Source organism: Musca domestica, unplaced genomic scaffold (assembly GCF_030504385.1).
Source record: "Musca domestica strain aabys unplaced genomic scaffold, Musca_domestica.polishedcontigs.V.1.1 17, whole genome shotgun sequence".
Classification (NCBI taxonomy): domain Eukaryota; kingdom Metazoa; phylum Arthropoda; class Insecta; order Diptera; family Muscidae; genus Musca; species Musca domestica.
The window spans coordinates 7,038,215-7,055,903 of NW_026712230.1; the positions used below are offsets into that span (position 1 = coordinate 7,038,215).

The following is a 17,689-nucleotide window of genomic DNA, read 5'->3' on the forward strand; positions in this document are numbered from 1 at the left end:
GAACAATGTCTCTAAAATCATCAAAATACCGAATATAGTAAAGTACTGATATTTAGGGGTCATACGAAGACCTAGACCTGTTTGGGAACTTCAAATACGAAATTTCAAATAATTGTGGTGAATGTCGTTAAAATTATCGCAAGCTGTAGTACCCATTAAGATCTTCATATACGAAATTTGAAACAATTCCGATGAATAATGCCGCTAAAATCATCAAAATGCAGAATATAGGGAGGTACGAATATAGACGGATGAACCGACAAACAGACGGATGGTCATCATTAAATCGATGCGGCGAAAATGTGTCTAATAAAATAACGGTCTTAGACCATAGGTCTCTTTGGACAAAATCAATTTGAAGTCGATCTAGTCATACCCGTCTGTCTGGCCGTCAGCTGTACACTATAACTTTCAATGGGATTGTCTGAGATGGTTCAATATATATTTTTACAAAATATGCAAATCTCATTTCGATATAACTCAAACTTGGCAGACCATGATATTTAGATATGACTTAGGCCAGATAAAAATGTTGAATAATTCAAGCTCCCGTAACACATAAATTCCAATGTCCAATTTTCTTCGAAATTATGCACATTTCACATTTTTTTTTTTCTATATTACAAGAACTACACTGCACCTAGCCTACAAAAGGTCAGAATTCTGAATAGTAATAACTTCCCTAAAGTAGGAAATTAATGTCAGATTTTATGTCCCAAAATGATTGGCAAGTATCGATCCACTCATTCTGGGCCCCACCCACATAAGTTGAACAAGGGTATAAATAATTAAGTGGTCAAAATTGTGTATTCAGGTTTCTAAAATAACACCGTACTTTTTCCTTGCAGAAAGTTGCAGTTCACAGGTTCGTCGTATAAAGATATCTCTTGATTTTCATTATATTGAACTTTGGAACCTTTCAATTCAAGCTCTCCGTTAAATGTAATTTACTATAGGCCCAAATTGACACCGAAGCAATTAATCCGTTTTGAAGCACCTAGCCAAAATTCGCGTGATTTCATATTTTAAGAATCTCAGCAAGTAGATTTACTCTTATGTATCGGAGAAGCCCCCATTAAGCCCAATTAGTGGTATTTTGAAGATCCTGGCGACATTTCCCAACAGGACTTGCCATATGGTATTTCGTTAAGTATCAACTAAAAGGCAATATTGTCAAACCCAACCTTGTAATGCCCGATTTTAGATATAATGATTAAAAAAGAGCCGATAAATTGTATTTATAAGTTTCTGTATTTAAACTACTAACAACTTACAAACTACGAAAACAATAATAACAACTTATTAATAAAATGGCTACTAATAATATAAACGTTTTGAGTTTTCAGGTTCTGATACGACTTCATCACTTGGTGTGTCAGCAGCTGGACTGCCACCAACTAACGGTCGCAGTTGTTGTCCTAAAAGTTGTCCCAATAGATTGGCAACTTGTGCTGCCTGATCTGGACTTAAATTTGATGGTGACGTTGGAGCTGCTGCCGCCGCTGCCGGTGCAGAAGATGTTGTGGCTGGTCTGAGAGGAGCCGATGCCGCTGCCACTGGCCCAGCGCCGTATAAAGAATTTACCGCCGGGTCAAAACCATATGGCAAAGGTCGGCGTATTGCTAGTTGCGACAAAAGACCATAATAAGGTTTATATCCAAACGAGTTATAGCCATGGTATCTGTCATAGAGATCATAATAGGGATCTGCTAATGGTTTGACAGGTAACGGACGTCTGTATGGCACAAAGAAGGGATCCGCAGCCAGTGGACTTATAGGTCTAATTCGACTAAATGGTGATATTGGTGCATCATAGCCGAGTATATTTGTGCCCAAACCACCGAAATTTAACAAATTGAGAGCTGGGCTTATTAAACCCAATGTACGACCTTGACGTGCGGGTTCTCGGCTCCGCTGGCGTTGTGGACGCTGCTGACGACTTCTCTGAGCAGACACTAGCACTGCTGAAAATACTAAAATATTCACAACAACAAGGAGCTTCATTTTTATTTTGTAGGAATTTTACTAAAAATAACTTTGTTTGCATCTGTTTTCGATATATGTCTGCGTTGTCGAACTCCAATCAACTATTTTCGAATATTGCCAGAACCTTATGTTTTATAGTAACTTAACCGATTTTAGATTAATTGGTATTTTAGAAAAAGCAACAACAAAAAACTATGATTGAGAATAGCAAAATATTGTTCTTTAAACGGTTATTTGTGCTTTATGTTTGCAATATCAGGTGGGTGTTTAGGTTAAATGGTAATGAGAAGCTCTTCGCTTTTGTTTTGATGTTTGATTTGCAAAAAAATAATGGCTTTATCACAAACAACCCTAGCTACATATGTTTGTGCAAACTGTTCGTTTCATTTTCACCTACTTTATTTGGATAAGTACAATAATACCGTTTGAGAGAAATATATATTCTCTAAATAAGCATTTACATGAGTAGCATTAATGGAAATTTTATAAAAAAACAAGTAAGCAAAGGCTACAGTCGAGCGGGGCCGACCGTTGAATACCCTACAACACTATAATAAGTGTTACAGTTTATATTGGCGAGATACTCGAAAGAATTCCACAAGATATTGTGACAAATAATAAAAGAAAACCATCAGGTTTCGTTCTCTAATTTTCGAATAATAGCAACTTAAACTAATTTGCTCATTTCCAATTTATTGGTAGATGTTGCACTTAAATGGTCTTCCTAGATCTGGAACCAATATTTCCCAAAGACCTATAATTTCTTAGAAGTGGCAAAAGATTAACATTTATTATTGCTTTTTGACTGAAACGCATCTATATGAGATACAGACATTTGACTATATTCGTTAACGAAATAGTCAGAAGTGCGTCTTTCCTGTATTTGTGAATTCTCGAAAAAGTCTCTGGAATGGACATTTTCGTATTTTGTCTACAAAAGTTGGCAAATTATTTCACACATTGAATATTTTTGGATGACCATCCAAAACTGCTTAGCTTTTGCAATGTCCGGTAACCCCCTTTCAAATGTGCGTGAGGATCGGGCGATAATTACGACCTGCTGACAATTTTGCAGTTTTTTGGTCCATTTCAACCCCTAAATATATGGCGATTATCTCCAAAAAGAGTAGGCTTCTATTCTGACCCTCATCTTATCCCCATGCAAAATTTCGTAAGGATCGGGCCATAAATGCGATCTGTATATGATATCCTGATATCCTAACTACTTAGTTTTGTTAGCTGTAGAAATATTACCAAATGTTTAATTCAAAATGAAAATATGCCAAAAATGTGACAAAATTGAAAAAAATATGAGAAAATTTTACAAAATCAATATTTTCATCTTTAGAGAGATATTTTTATGCGATTTTTTAGACGTTGTTTCTTTCCTGCCAAGAGACCATTCTGAATTAATGAGAACTGTCGAAATCAGTTCAGCCGTTCTCGACATATAAGAGATTTTTCAAGCATATCTTCTTTGATAGACATATATATCGCACATATTTTGCTATATATCCGGTTTGTTGGATGTTAACATCAATGTAAAGATCAGAAGTAACCCTGTCATGGCTTTGTGATTTCGCCGGGATTTAAAATATTCGCGGTTTAATGAAAAATTTTGAATTTTTTCAACACAAAATATATGGTCTATTTTACCCGCTAAATATTATCCGATGACCACCCAAATTAGTAGGCTTCTTCCCCGTCCTAAACTCTAGCTACATGCGAAATTCCGCGTCGATTGGTCTATAATTGCGACCTGTATAGCTACTGCAAAAACCGACATTTTTTCAGTATTTGGTCCATTTCAACCCCTAAACATTTGGCGATCATCTCAACAAGAAATAGGGTTCTATTCTGGCCCATCCCCGACCTCCATTCTAAATTTCGTGAAGATCGGGCCATAATTGCGACCTGTAGAGTGATTACAAATTAACATGGACAGACGGACAGACGGACAGACGGACGGACGGACATACATAGCTAGATCGACTCAGCTCGGCGAGCTAGGATGATCCATATATACTTTCCTATGTGGGAAACCAATATTTCGTGGTGTTACATAATTTTTGGCCCAATCAAACTTATAATACCCCCAACACATAGTGTTGTAGGGTATAAAAATGACAGAGTTCTAATAAACATTTTAAATCAAAATTGGGCAATACCATAACTTATTAATTCATCTAGTAATACCATATTAGGAGTATGTTTTTATCTGCTGATTAACAAAATCTTTTAATAAAGACAACTCCAGTGGTAAAAATTAATTTCATTCGTTCGATCTAAAAAGGAAAGGCTAAAAATATATAAGTATGTCAACTCGTTGGGAGAAAATTCAAATATTGCAATCGAAATGTCAAAAAATATATAGTAAATAAAAAGCAACAAAAATAAAGACTTCGAACACAATTTCATTATATCCTCCACCATTATATGAAGGGTATATTAAGTTTGTTACAAACGGAATTGTAACACCTCGAAATATACATTTTAGACCCCACAAAGTATATATATTCTTCATCAGCATAAAATTCTATGTCGACTTAGCGATGTCCGTCCGCCTGTCCGTCTATATGTCTGTGGAATCACTCTAGCTTCCGAACGAAATGGAATAGATTGATAAAATTTTACTCAAATGTAAATTATGTCTGCAACACTTTTGGTATTGAAAATGGGCTAAATGGGATATTGGGTATTTTGATGATTTTAGCGACATTATTCACCGGAATTGTTTCAAATTTGGTATTTGAAGTTCGAAATGGATATTACAGCCTAAGACAGAAAATTGTCTGTGCAGGTCCACCTCTTTTTTAAACCCCCGTATAACGATACCTCCCGATATTCGGTACTTTGTTGATTTTAGCGACATTATTCACCGATTTTTTTTTTTTTTCAAGTTTCGCGTTTGGGTCGTTTACACTCTAATGACGGCTACATTTGGTATTTTTAAGATTTTAACAGAATTTTTATCGGATTTTATTTTTTGAAAATTGCCAAATTAGTTAAAAATGGTGGAGAGTAGGGTAAGTGTACCAGTAGTCGGCACTTTTAGGATTTTCGCGTTTTTAATCGCTCACCATTCTGAGTGGAACTTTTCAATTATTACAAAGTTAATTTATTCAGATTCGAAATTGTGTATAGTTTTTGCAATAATAAATAAAGTTTTAATGACTTTTTATAAAATTTCATAAATTTGTAGTTTTATTAAAACAATGCTTTTTTTGCCATTAGTCGGCACCACTTGCCAATTGGCGGTATGGCATGTTCCAACAGTCGGCATACAATTTTTTTTTAAGAAAAATTAATAATAATAATAAATTAATTCATTAAAATATAATATTTTTGTTTAGTTAAACTGATTCGACTTCTTTATTGTACTATTCTTAAGAATATTGATTGTTGAGGACCTTCACAGACAAAAATTTAATTTTTATTAAAATAAATCATCTTTTCTTAGAGAAATTGTACACAAAGATAGCTGGCAATATATTTGAAGTAAACAAAATGCATTTAGTTATAATAGTTTCATTAATTTGGGCTTAAAAATAAAAAGTGCCGACTACTGGGACATGCCGAACTTAGGCACACTTACCCTGTACGAAGTTCGGCCAGGCCGAACTTACAGCTTTTTTACTTGTTTAGCTTACATTTGCAATAATTTAAAATAAATTTCGAACTAAATAACTAAAAATCGGAAAAAAGGCAGTGTGGCAACTTTGCAGAAAACTATCATAAATATCACATTTTATGAGAGTGTTGGTATTCAAAATACCTTTTGGGAGGAAGGTACGAAAAGGTGCTATATATATATTACCGCGGACCAAGTTTGGACTATAACGGATATCCGATTCATTTTATGTGAGATTTATGTATATTGTTTGCGAAATATTTCAGCTTTTATAGAGATGTTCAAAATTTGAAGGAAATCGGACATTGATTTGCAAAGTTAAAAAGTAATTATTCAATATGTTGAACTCTTGTGGGTGGGGTTCCAGGAAGTATGAGCGGTTAAATTTCATATGAGCACTTGTTCTAACATAGGTCAAAATACTGGAATGTAATGGAGTGAATTGTGGCACATCCGACCGAATTCAGTCTAAAAGTAAGTACATCAAATTTGGAGAAAATAGGTTCAAATATAGCTACAGCTCCCATATATATGTTTTATCCGAATTGGGGTTTTAAGTCACTAACACGCGTAATATGCACTCCGCAAAAATGATATTTGATACCGGACATCATATACAGCTCGAAAATACCTCTGCCAAATTCTATTGAGATTTTCAGATTTTCAGATTTTTGTATAGCTTCGATATACATTTTCATCCGATTTTACGGTTGTTGCTCACTACATATGTAATATCAGGCCAAATTCAATAGATTTTTTCAGTCATATCATGCACTATACAGCAATGTTATTTGGTTCATAAGTGGCATGATATTCCCAATAAACAATATAAGCATAGGGTGCCATATAGTCGACCCACCCGACTTTTGACCTTTCCTAACTGGTTTCATTTCTAGCGCTTTCCTCCGTCTGTGACTCAGATTTAAAATTTTCAAATAGCAACAAATCCATTTCTTCGCTTTCGCTTTCAGCTGCAACTTTCAGTCCAACAAATTAACCCCGCAAAATCTACTCTCCTCAGTTATCAATTGGCGTATATATTTTCGACATTTCGAATTATTTATCAAAAAAAAAGAGTTTAGAAAAATACCAATAAAACTACACATTTTTGTTTGTGATTCAATTATAATTAGTTTCCGGATTTTATTGGCAAGAACGGATTAATTTCAAAAGTAAACTTAAATCTATGCATTTGAAAAAATAATACTTTTCATTAATTAACAACTAATTCTGAATTATCGATCTTTTTCATTTCTTTACCAATGAACTTGGGGCATCACCAGGTCTACCGGCTGCACCTGCACCAAGCAGTGGCCTAAGTTGAGAACCCAAAAGTTGTCCCAATAAATTGGCAATCTGTGCAGCCTGAGCCGGATCTATGCCCGCAAGAGATGGTGTACCACCAGCCGCACCAACATTGCCACCCACTGCGGGAACTGGGCGAGAAGGCGATACTCCAGGACGTTGTGGGTTATAAGATGGATAGCCGCCACCATAGTTTCCTGCACCTGGATATACAGCCGGCCTGTAACCATATCCATATGAAGGGTATCCAGCATATTGTGGTATGAATCCACCATAACTGGGTCTATAACCATAACCACCATAGCCGTAATAGGGATTGCCTCCATAACCTCCACCATAGAAGGGATCCGATTGTGGTCTTACCGGTGACGATTGAGGTCTCACATAGGATGGTCTGTAAGGAGAAATTGGCTGATCAAAGCCAAGACCGAAACCACCCAAAGAACCCACATTTAACAAAGGTCTTAAAAGTCCCAAAGTTCTTCCTTGTTCCTCGGATCCTTGACTGACATTTTCAGCTCGTCTTCTAACTGATCTGTTGCGATTTTGAGCCACAACTAAAACTATTAACAAAGTAAAATAGTAAAACACCGCCACAGCCTTCATTCTCATTGATGGAGTTGATTTATTTCTTCGTTGTTTTTTTTACTCTACCGAACTGCCGATGACACGTCGTTCAAGTAGGAACGATGAACTACTTTTGGCAAACTCAAAATTCTATTCACCATTTTTTGCAAATAGATTAATAGTTTGCATGATTTTGGCAATAATGAACTCTAGAACAACAACTGAACTTGAAAATTTCCAAAAACGTCAACCCAGAAGACCTTCATAGTCATTGAATCACTTCGTCGACTTCTGGTTGGCAAACAAATGGAAATTCAAATGCTGGTGGATTTTTCGCCGGTCACTACCTTTGCGTTTGTTCAGAACAATAGAAGCGTCGCTCAGCCGTGATCCAACCGCAAAACCGCGTCATTAACTCGTTTTTCATTTTGCCGGTCATCTTTTTCGCATTAGAGGCAACCACACCTTTTGGTCTCTCTTTGCACTTCGTTTATTGTTTTCTTTCTCAATTCCTACGTTCGGTGAATCTGCCAAAATAAAAACGTGGTTTATTTTCATATCTCCAACCAACTGACACAGTGACATTGAAATTTTTATTTTGAATTTTGTTTTCATTTTCCCTTTTTGGCCAAATGTCGCGATGATGTCTGGGGCGTGCGAAGTTGTTTGTTTACTTCCGCATCATAGGTGAGTGGGTAGTTTCGAAACAAAAATTGTCAATATTTTGTTAGTCATTTGATGAACGGGCATTTGTTTGGATCTATTAATGGGTTAGTCGGCGTTTTATAAAAAACAAAATAGATTTGCAATTGCAAATTTTGATTTTTGATATTGAAAGCACAAAATTTAATGTAATCAATACATAATTCCTCTATAAGTTAGTAAAATTGTATGTGATGTATCTGATGAAGAAAAACGCTTTTTTACTGAATAGTTGATAAATGTATCTAGGAAATTTATGATAATAAAAATTGAAGACACCGACCTAAAAAAGAGAATTTTAACAAGTAAGCAAAGGCTATAGTCGTAGAGCCGACCATTTTATACCCAGCAACACAATAATATGTTGGAAGTGCCCTTATGTCCAAATCTATTTTGGAAGATTTCGTTTTTGAAATAATGTCATAGAGTCCTACCTAGATGTTACCCTTATATACGCACTCCGACGTGTTGTTATGTATTCGAAATATATTAAACAAAAGTTGTGGTCCATTTTAGAGCTAAATTTAATTCAATGGTCATTCAAGACTTTTTCCCTGTACTCTACTCTCTCCTCATGCAAAATTCTGTGTCGATTTCTTTTCAGTTGTTTTGGTCCATTTGACCCCTTAATTGTACATCTCTATAACTAATGGCTTTAATTCTGATTCTAATTTCGTGAGGATCGGACTATAATTGCAACCTGAAAACAAATAAATATGATAAAAATTAAAAAAACGCAACAAAAAATATTCTCTTTTTTATTGGCATATTTTTACGCGATTTTCTTAGATTTTATCCTTTTCTGGAAAGAGAGTGTTCCGAATTAACTTCAATTCCTTTTAAATATAGATTTTAACTATTATGCCATATATCCGATATCTTGGCTATCAGCATCACTGTAATGGTCGGAAGCGACCTTTTAATGTATTTGAGTTTCGCTGGTATTAAAAATATTCGCGGCTTAGTGGAAAATTCTGTTTTTATACCCTCCACCATACTATGGAGGGTATATTAATTTTGTCATTCCGTTTGTAACTCCTCGAAATACTCATGTCAGTATATATATTCTTGATCAGCGTAAAATTCTAAGACGATTTATCCATGTCCGTCTGTCTGTCTGTGTGTTTGTCTGTCTGTTGTAATCACGCTATCTTTCGAACAAATTGAGATAGAAGGCTAAAATTTTGCATATATATATATTTTGCCAGTAGTCAGGTTAAGTTCGTAAATGGGCCATATAGGACCAAGTTATCATATAGGCCCCATATAACGCTATCTCCCGATATTCGGTATTTTGATGATTTTAGCTACATTATTCACCGGAATTGTTTCAAATTTGGCATTTAAAGTTCGTAATGGATACTACATCCTAAGTGAAAAAATGAGCCATGTAGGTCCACGACTTCATATAAACCCCAAAACTAAATAATGAAAATCCGTTTTAATTAAAATAAAAAATAACCCAAATAGCGAAACCCATTTTTAGATGGAAACTCTGACAGACAATTTCAAAATGCCGAAAGTCGGTAGGTACCGTTATATTAGGGCTATACCAAGTATCGAATATTTTTTTCGAGAGAGAGAGAGACCAGACCCCAAAACCCATAAGTTTCAGCTGATTTGGTTGGAAATTGTGGGAGAAACCTCCAAAATACCGAAAATCTGGAGGAACGGCTATATGGGGGCTATACCAAAACGTGGACCAATATAGCCCATTTTTAATTCAAAACCTTTGTGACGAATTTCAAGTAATTTGGACTCTATCTTGCAGAAATTCCAGTATTCAAGGAGTATCCAAATATCAAACAGTTCTGTAAAAATGTTGGCATCATCAAACTACCGAATATGGGTTATAAGCTATGAACATTTAAAAAAGCAGTATGTTCGGCCGGGCCGCACTTTGAATACCCTCCACCACTTGGAACGAACAATATAAATATAGGTATACCAAAACCAAACAATACCAAATATAGGCGTTATATTGGGGTCTATACGAAGGCCTGGACCTGCATAGACAATTTTTTGTCATAGACCGTAGTTCCCATTACGAACTCTAAATACGAAATTTGAAACAACTCCGGTGAATGATGTATCTACAATTATGAAAATACCGAATATTGGGATGTACCATTATAAAGAGGCTATACGAAGACGTGGGCCTGCATAAGCAATTTTTTGTCATAGGCTATAGTACTCATTACGAATTCTAAGTATACAATTTCAAACAATTTCGCTGAATAACGTCCCCAAAATCGCCAATCCGTTATATGTGGGCTATACGATATCTTGAACCCATATAGATATTTCTCTTCCAGGGAGGGAAGTGCTTGGAAAGAACTCCCAGTATGGATTCTAAAGACAATTCCATTGAAAAATTTTGCTAAAATCAACAAAATACTGTATATAGGGAGGTACCGTTATGTTGGGGATAAACGATGTCGTGGACGTATATAAGCAATAATCTTGCAGGGGATGAAGTACTCACAAGGAAATCCTTATGTGGATTTTCAAACAATTTTATTGAAAAATTTGACGGAATGACGAACTTAATATACCCTCCACACTATGTATGGTGTTAAGAAATTGTTCAATATAAGCTGAAGAACTCATTATGGATTCCAAACACTGAATTTGAAGTAATTCCCTAAGAAAATGTGGCGTAAATCGTCAAAGCTATGGGAAAATGTGGATCTATGTAGACAGTGTTCTGCTACTGGATATAGAATCCAATATGAACTATAAATGTAGTTTTTAAGCTATTCCGCTAGAAATTGAGCCAAAATTCATCAAAATACCGAATATGGGAAGGTACAATTATATGGGGGCTATAGGAAAACGTAGATCTATATAAGCATTTCCTGCTACAGGAGGTAGAACATATTATGAGCTCTATATACCGAATTTTAAACTATTCCGTGAGAAAGTGAGGCTAAAATGGTAAAAATACCGAAGGTAAAACGATACAGGTGAGATAAAAACTGCAACAAAGTCAAACGCAATAATTTTTAATTTTTTTATACCATCCACAATACTATGGAGGGTAAATTAACTTTGTCATTCCCTTTTTAACTCCTCGAAATACTCTTGTCAGGCCCATTAAAGTATATATATTCTTGATCAGCGTAAAAAAGTCGATTTAGCGACCGTCTGTCTGTTGTAATCATGCAAAATAGCGATATTCGGTATTGTGATGCTTTTAGCGACATTATTCACCGGAATTGTTTCAAATTTGGTATTTGAAGTTCGAAAGGGATACTACAGCTTAAGACAAAAAATTATCTGTGCAGGTCCCCGTCTTCGTATAGCCCCCATATAACGGTACCTCCCTATATTCGGTATTTTGATGATTTTAGCGACATTATTCTTCGGAATTGTTTCTAATTTGGTATTTAAAGTTCGTAATGGGAACTACAATCTGTGACAGAAAATTGTCTATGCAGGTCCAGGTCTTCGTATAGGCCCCATATATCAGTACCTCCCTATATTCGGTATTTTGACGAGTTTAGGTACAAAACTCACCGAAGTTGTTTGAGGTATCGTATTTAAAGTTCGTAATGGATGCTACAGCCTGTAACAGAAAATTCTCTATGCTGGTCCAGGACTTCGCACAGTTCCGATATAACGGTACCTCCCTTTATACGATATTTTGATGATTTTAACTACATTATTCACCGTTTATTTCAGTTTCGAATTTGAATATGGTAATGACTTATGACAAACAATGCCTATGTACGTCCACGTCTTATAGACCCCAACATAATGGCTATATTCGGTTTTTTTTAAATTTTAACAGAATTTTTTAAGGATTTTATTTTTTGAAAATTTTCAAATTCGTTCCAAATGGTGGAGGGTATTCAAAGTTCGGCCCGGCCGAACTTACTGCTTTTTAACTTGTTTTTAAACTTTTTTGAATCAAAGTAAAAATGTCGGAAAAGCATCAAATTTTAGGATAATATTAGATTGGTTCGAATTGGTCACCATTGGCACGAATTATGGCCTTGAAACGACCAACGAAACCGTCACACGCTGCCCGAATGTTGCTCTGCGGTATTTGGCCTTGAAACGGCCAACGAAATCGTCACACGCTGCCCGAATGTTGCTCTGCGGTATTTTGGCCCATTTCCGGCGAAGCGCTTGCTTGATGTGATTGACAGCTTGGTATTTTTTATTGCCAACCTTGCTTTCCAAAATACTCCGGACACAATAGTCCAACGGATTGGTATTCGGTGATTTTGATGGCCATTGTGCGCTGGAAATGAAGCAAGGGACCTCATTTTGTAACCATTCTTGGGTGGCGCGTGCTGAGTGCGATGGTGCTGAGTCCTGTTGAAATGTCCAAAGTCTGCGCCCAAAATGTTTGCATGACCAAGGCTTTAATGCACCCTCCAGAAAATTTTCGCGGTAATATTCCGCATTTATTTTGATGCCACGGGAGATTATTACGAGCGGAGAGCGACCATCGGCTGTTATGGCGGCCCACACCATCACCATGGCCGGCGCTTGAGTTCTGGTGACCAACCGTTTTTCAGCTGACTTCATTGGAAAGTAAACATGATCATTTTGTTTGTTTACACACTGCTGGACAACGAATGTTTTCTCATCGGAGAGAAAACCAATTTCAGCAGTTCACCACTTTCGACCAAGCGAAGCAACTCTTTAGCTCATTTGAGTCAATTTTCTTTATGTTTCGGTGTAAGTTCTTGCACTTTTTGGAATTTCAATATTGCCGGATGGAATATTGCGATATGTTCAGCTCTCAGATTTATTCAGATTTAAATGCTGGAGTGCTCTAACGATAACCACTTGTGGGTTTCCAGCCAAATATGAAGAAATCACAATATCACACTTGAATTCCATCACGAATAACTTTTTTCTGGAAAATTCTCACCAAAATGCTTTTGTACGGATGTAAACAATATAATGAGCTGTCACTGGAATAATTTTAGTAGCTGTCGGGCGAGTGGCTTAGAAATGACAGCAGTCTGAAGTTGGTTGCAGTTTTTTCATCTCAACCTGTAGATTTACTCTTCAGTGTTACGCCCACATAGCAGTACCACCTGTTTTTCACCATTAGAAGTCCAAGTTTTTTTAAATTGTTTATTGGATGAAAATTCAACTTGCGGAAAATTTTCGACAAACATTTTTTTTAATAGGTCTAAGTTTTGGAATGGTTTCATAAAGAGTTAGGTCCCAATAGATTTTATGTATTTTAAAAACCTAGCTACATTTTTAACTGCAAAATAACTCGTCACACAATTACACTACATATCTTGGGAAAAGTCTAGGACAGTTGGTAATGAAAATGAGTTATATCGGACTACGTTTTCGTATAGCCCCCATATAACGGTTCCTCCCGATATTATGTCTTTTGATGACTTTAGTCCCATTTTCCCCGGAATTGTTCCAAATTTGGTAACAAGAGTTTATAACGGGTTTTAACTCTGGTAGCTAAATACAGTCTGCATAGGTCCAGGTTTTACTATAGTACCCATATAACGGTATCTTGGGACATTCGGTATTTTGACAATTGAAGCCACAATTTCTAACCAATTTGTCTAATATGTGGTTTTTGTAGTTTTAGATCCGATGGTAGAACATTGTTTAAATAGATGCAAGTTTTTTTATAGCATTCATGTTACGTTACCTCCAGATATTCGGTAGTTGGATTATTTTTGCCACATTTTTCAACGCGTTTGTCTCAAATTTGGTATTAACAATTTGTAAAGGGTACTACTTTTGGTGCCTGAACATCGTCTTTATAGGTCCACATTTAACTATGGCCCCATACAATGGTACCGGAAATTTTAAAACTAGCATTAGATATCAATATTGTTGTGAAAAATTGTTCTGGCTTTTGTACTGCACCCATCAAACGGTTCCATCCACTTTAATGTATTTCAAAACTTTAACTAAATTTTTAACCAATCTCCGAATTTATGTTTATTTTGCATTCAAATTAAAAAAAAAAAAAAAAAACGTTTAATTATTAAGGAGTGATAGTCTACAAATAAAAAAAAAATTCTCTGATTTTGCTTTGATCTCGAATAATTTGTTGTGTGACGACTTTAGCGTTTAGTGTTTTTAACTTGTCTTAGACATGATAACTGCAATTGTTGGAAAAAAACTTTTAGATAATTAACCAGCAAAACAACGTATATTTGGAACATGAAGCATGCTCAAGTGATTTAATTATATGAATTATGTTTAATTTAAAAACACGGGTTCATTAGCCTAATAACCTCGTCTTTGAAATATCTAATGAATTCATAATGACGCCTTTTATGTAATTGAATAAAGAACATATATTAAAGATAAAATATAAAATTACAGACAAATCATTGTTGAAACTTATTTATTAAGTTATTTATTTATTTTATTTTTTGGTTGTTATATGTATTATTTATAAGTATTTTATTATAATCAATATTATTTCTTAATTTTTCTGCATATCATTTTTGAATGATGTTAATGTTCCTCATAATCGCTGATAAAAGAAAAATGTCATGGCATACTTTTAGGGATATATTGAATATTATTGAGATTAGGGGTACCCATGAGTGTTTAAGAAATTTAATTTTTAATATTATTAAATAGATACATACTATTAATCCTTATATGATATCGAAATATTTTGAAAAAATACTGATTACTTTAATTATGTCAAGTACTTGCACTGATCCAACGGCGCTAAACGTGAATATCAATCAGTAAAATTTATTTATTATTCAAATTTATTCCATTGCATCCAGAGGCAAAATATATTTTCATTTATCATATAATAATAATTTTGTTTTAAAAGTTGCATTTTTGCTACAATAAATTTTATTGTATGAAAATTAAATTGTTGTTTTATCCTTCTTAAATAAATCGTAGATAATGTTGAAATATTTATTAAATCGTTAAATGTTTATCAGAGTTTGGATGATTTCTCACATTTGAAGTTATGGAGTAAAATCAAAACTTCTCTAAATATTTTCCAAATATGTCATGGAAATTACAATTTGAGGTTTCTCTAAATCCGCAAATATATAACAAGCCCTATATTTTCCTAAGAACTCGACGCAAACCAGTAATAATAGACTGTAGTCTGATGCCCCATCCCAGCCTTACATGCAACTTTAAAAAATGCCATTTATTTTTATTTCATTGTAAGTAAAAGAAAATGTGTCCAGATTTATTAGAAGGACGCGTAGCATGAAACGAACCACTGTTGAGTGAAAGTTGTAGAAAAAAATATTTTTTATTATTTTGAAGCAGTCACTCCGAACCAAATTGAATGAATATACAGAATGAGTCAGATTTTGGGAGATTTGGAAAAAAATTTTAAATTAGAGTCATTTAAAATATGCGTGTATATATTGATAGAGAAATTCCAGCATTATTAAAAATTTGATGGACTTACCCTTTCCATATTAAGGTCCAATCTGTCAAGTTCGAATGCTCTTATTTCCCACTCAGGATTCCAATATTTGGCAGATCATATTCGCTGAATCCAACAGCTCGCGTGACGGTACGGCGTTCTGATTTCGATTTGTTTATCTGGTTAAATTTGTAGGGAGGTATGTTCTCGATAGTATAGGACAGATTCAGATGTATTCAAAACAAACAAGAAGATTGTAACGTAAATAAAGAATTCGAAAAATAAAAATAATTATTTGGAATATTCAGAATATTTTTGGCAACACGACTGCTTTGTTTATAATGTTTCGAGTTTTTGTTTTGTTAACGTCCACCATAGTATGGAGTGTATATTAAGTTTTTCATCGAAATACTCATTTTAGACCCCACAAAGTGCATACCTTCTACATCAGAAAAAAAATATTCTATGTCGATTTCAGTCCGTCTAACTATCCGTCCGTCTGTGAAAATGTCACCAGCTTCTGATTGAAATAAATGAATAACATTTTACTCAGATGTGTTTCAGATCTGCAGGACTTTTGCTATTGAAAATTGGCTATATAGGTCAACGTTTAACTATAGGCCCCATATAACTGTACCGGCAGATTTAAAGTTTTTTTGTGTGTTTTAGTCACAATTTCAAACCGAATTTGCTGCAAATTTGTAGTCCCAGTATGTATAAACATCCTTGGGGAGAACTGTGCATATAGGTACAAGTTTTGGTATACCCCATAATCTGTACTCCCAGACATGCGGTATTTTGATGATTTATGCTAGACTTTTCACCGGAGATGTTTGAAATTTGGACTTTGAAATTCTAATGGGTACTAAATCCTATGACAGAAAATTAAATATTCAGGTATAATATAGCCTCCAGGTAACGGTTCCTCCTTATTTTCGGTATTTTGATGAATTTGCGATATTTTTTCATCGGAATTGTTTCAAGTTTCTTATTTGAATACCGTAACGGCCTATGACAAAAATTGCATATACAGGCCCACGTACTCGTAACTCCCTATATTCGGTATTTTTGCGATTTTAGCAGTATTTTTCAACGGATTTTTTTTTTTTTTTTCGAAAAATTAAAATGTTTTGAAAAAGTTCGTCCCGGCTTTTTACTGCTTTTTCACTTGTTTCACGTTTCACACACAGTTCCAAAAAAGAAATGTTTCAAACAAAATATCTCTTTAAGTCTCAGAATAAACAAAATATTTAGACATACGAGTTTTAGGAAAAATGAATTAGAAATGATTTGTTATGCAGAAATTAATATATATATTTTTTTTTAATTTTGACTGTCAATTTTAAAACTAAACCAAAATCTTCTAACAATTTAATGTTTTAGGGATTGTGTCAAAAGAAACCCATTAAGGAAAAGTCAAAGGTCAAATTCAGTTGCATTAAATATTCATATTTTCGACGTTAATGGACAATATATTTTGCAATTTTGGAAAAAATTCCCTTCAAAAAAATTTTAAAATAAATAAAACCAGTTAATACTTATTTTTCCCCAGTTCCTATGAAGTTAAATTACCTTGCTGGTTATATCATATACAACCATAGTACATAGCATCTCTAGCAGCTCTTGTCTTTGAAACTTATTTTAAGATTTTCATTCAATCGTTTTCATAAGAATATAAATTTTGTCGGTTCTGGACACTAACTCGTTGACCACTTAATGTATTTCAGTTAAAAACTCAATTACTTTCCAATGCCGATATGATTCCATCCATGTGCATTTTAGCAGAACTACTTACCGCTACCGTAGATCTAAAGTGCTAATTCGTGTTGTTTCAATTAGGTTCTTAACTATCAATCCAAATACCTAACATTTTAGATATTTTGTGAATAGCACGACGTTGACTTAATCCAGACTAAATGTCAATTGGTTGCAATTGTATTTAAGCTCATTAAGTTTCGCTTAAGAGTTTAGAGCATAAGCAATTGAATTGTGACAAAGCACAAAAAATTATTTGCAAACTTAAGTAACGACGTTATATTTTTTTCTTAATCGTTGTTCAGTTGCCCGAGGCATTCCATACTTTGATTATTTTTGGCATATTTTTCCACGGATCTGTCTAAAATGAGGTATTTGTAGTT

The 17,689-nt window shown here is 34.5% G+C and overlaps 2 protein-coding genes across 4 annotated transcripts; both read right to left on the reverse strand.

Moving 5' to 3' along the window:
• Positions 1–1,317: 1,317 nt before the first annotated feature.
• On the reverse strand, positions 1,318–6,507 carry LOC101894724 (uncharacterized). The gene is made up of 2 exons (XM_059120690.1): positions 6,477–6,507; positions 1,318–1,973 (listed from the first exon to the last, which is right to left on the reverse strand). The coding sequence occupies exons 1-2, from the start codon at positions 6,505–6,507 to the stop codon at positions 1,318–1,320; spliced, it is 687 nt and encodes a 228-aa protein (XP_058976673.1).
• Positions 6,508–6,735: 228 nt separating this feature from the next.
• On the reverse strand, positions 6,736–15,878 carry LOC131801692 (pro-resilin-like). 3 transcript variants are annotated; one of them, XM_059120620.1, is made up of 2 exons: positions 15,594–15,878; positions 6,736–8,016 (listed from the first exon to the last, which is right to left on the reverse strand). In XM_059120620.1, the coding sequence occupies exon 2, from the start codon at positions 7,532–7,534 to the stop codon at positions 6,866–6,868; it is 669 nt and encodes a 222-aa protein (XP_058976603.1). In that variant the 5' UTR covers positions 7,535–8,016; positions 15,594–15,878; the 3' UTR covers positions 6,736–6,865. The 3 variants fall into 3 exon arrangements, 2 of the variants coding, with proteins under 2 accessions (XP_058976603.1, XP_058976602.1); XM_059120619.1 differs by lacking the exon at positions 15,594–15,878 and adding an exon at positions 13,836–13,982; XR_009341902.1 differs by lacking the exon at positions 6,736–8,016 and adding an exon at positions 15,327–15,398.
• Between the last annotated feature and the right edge of the window lie 1,811 nt (positions 15,879–17,689).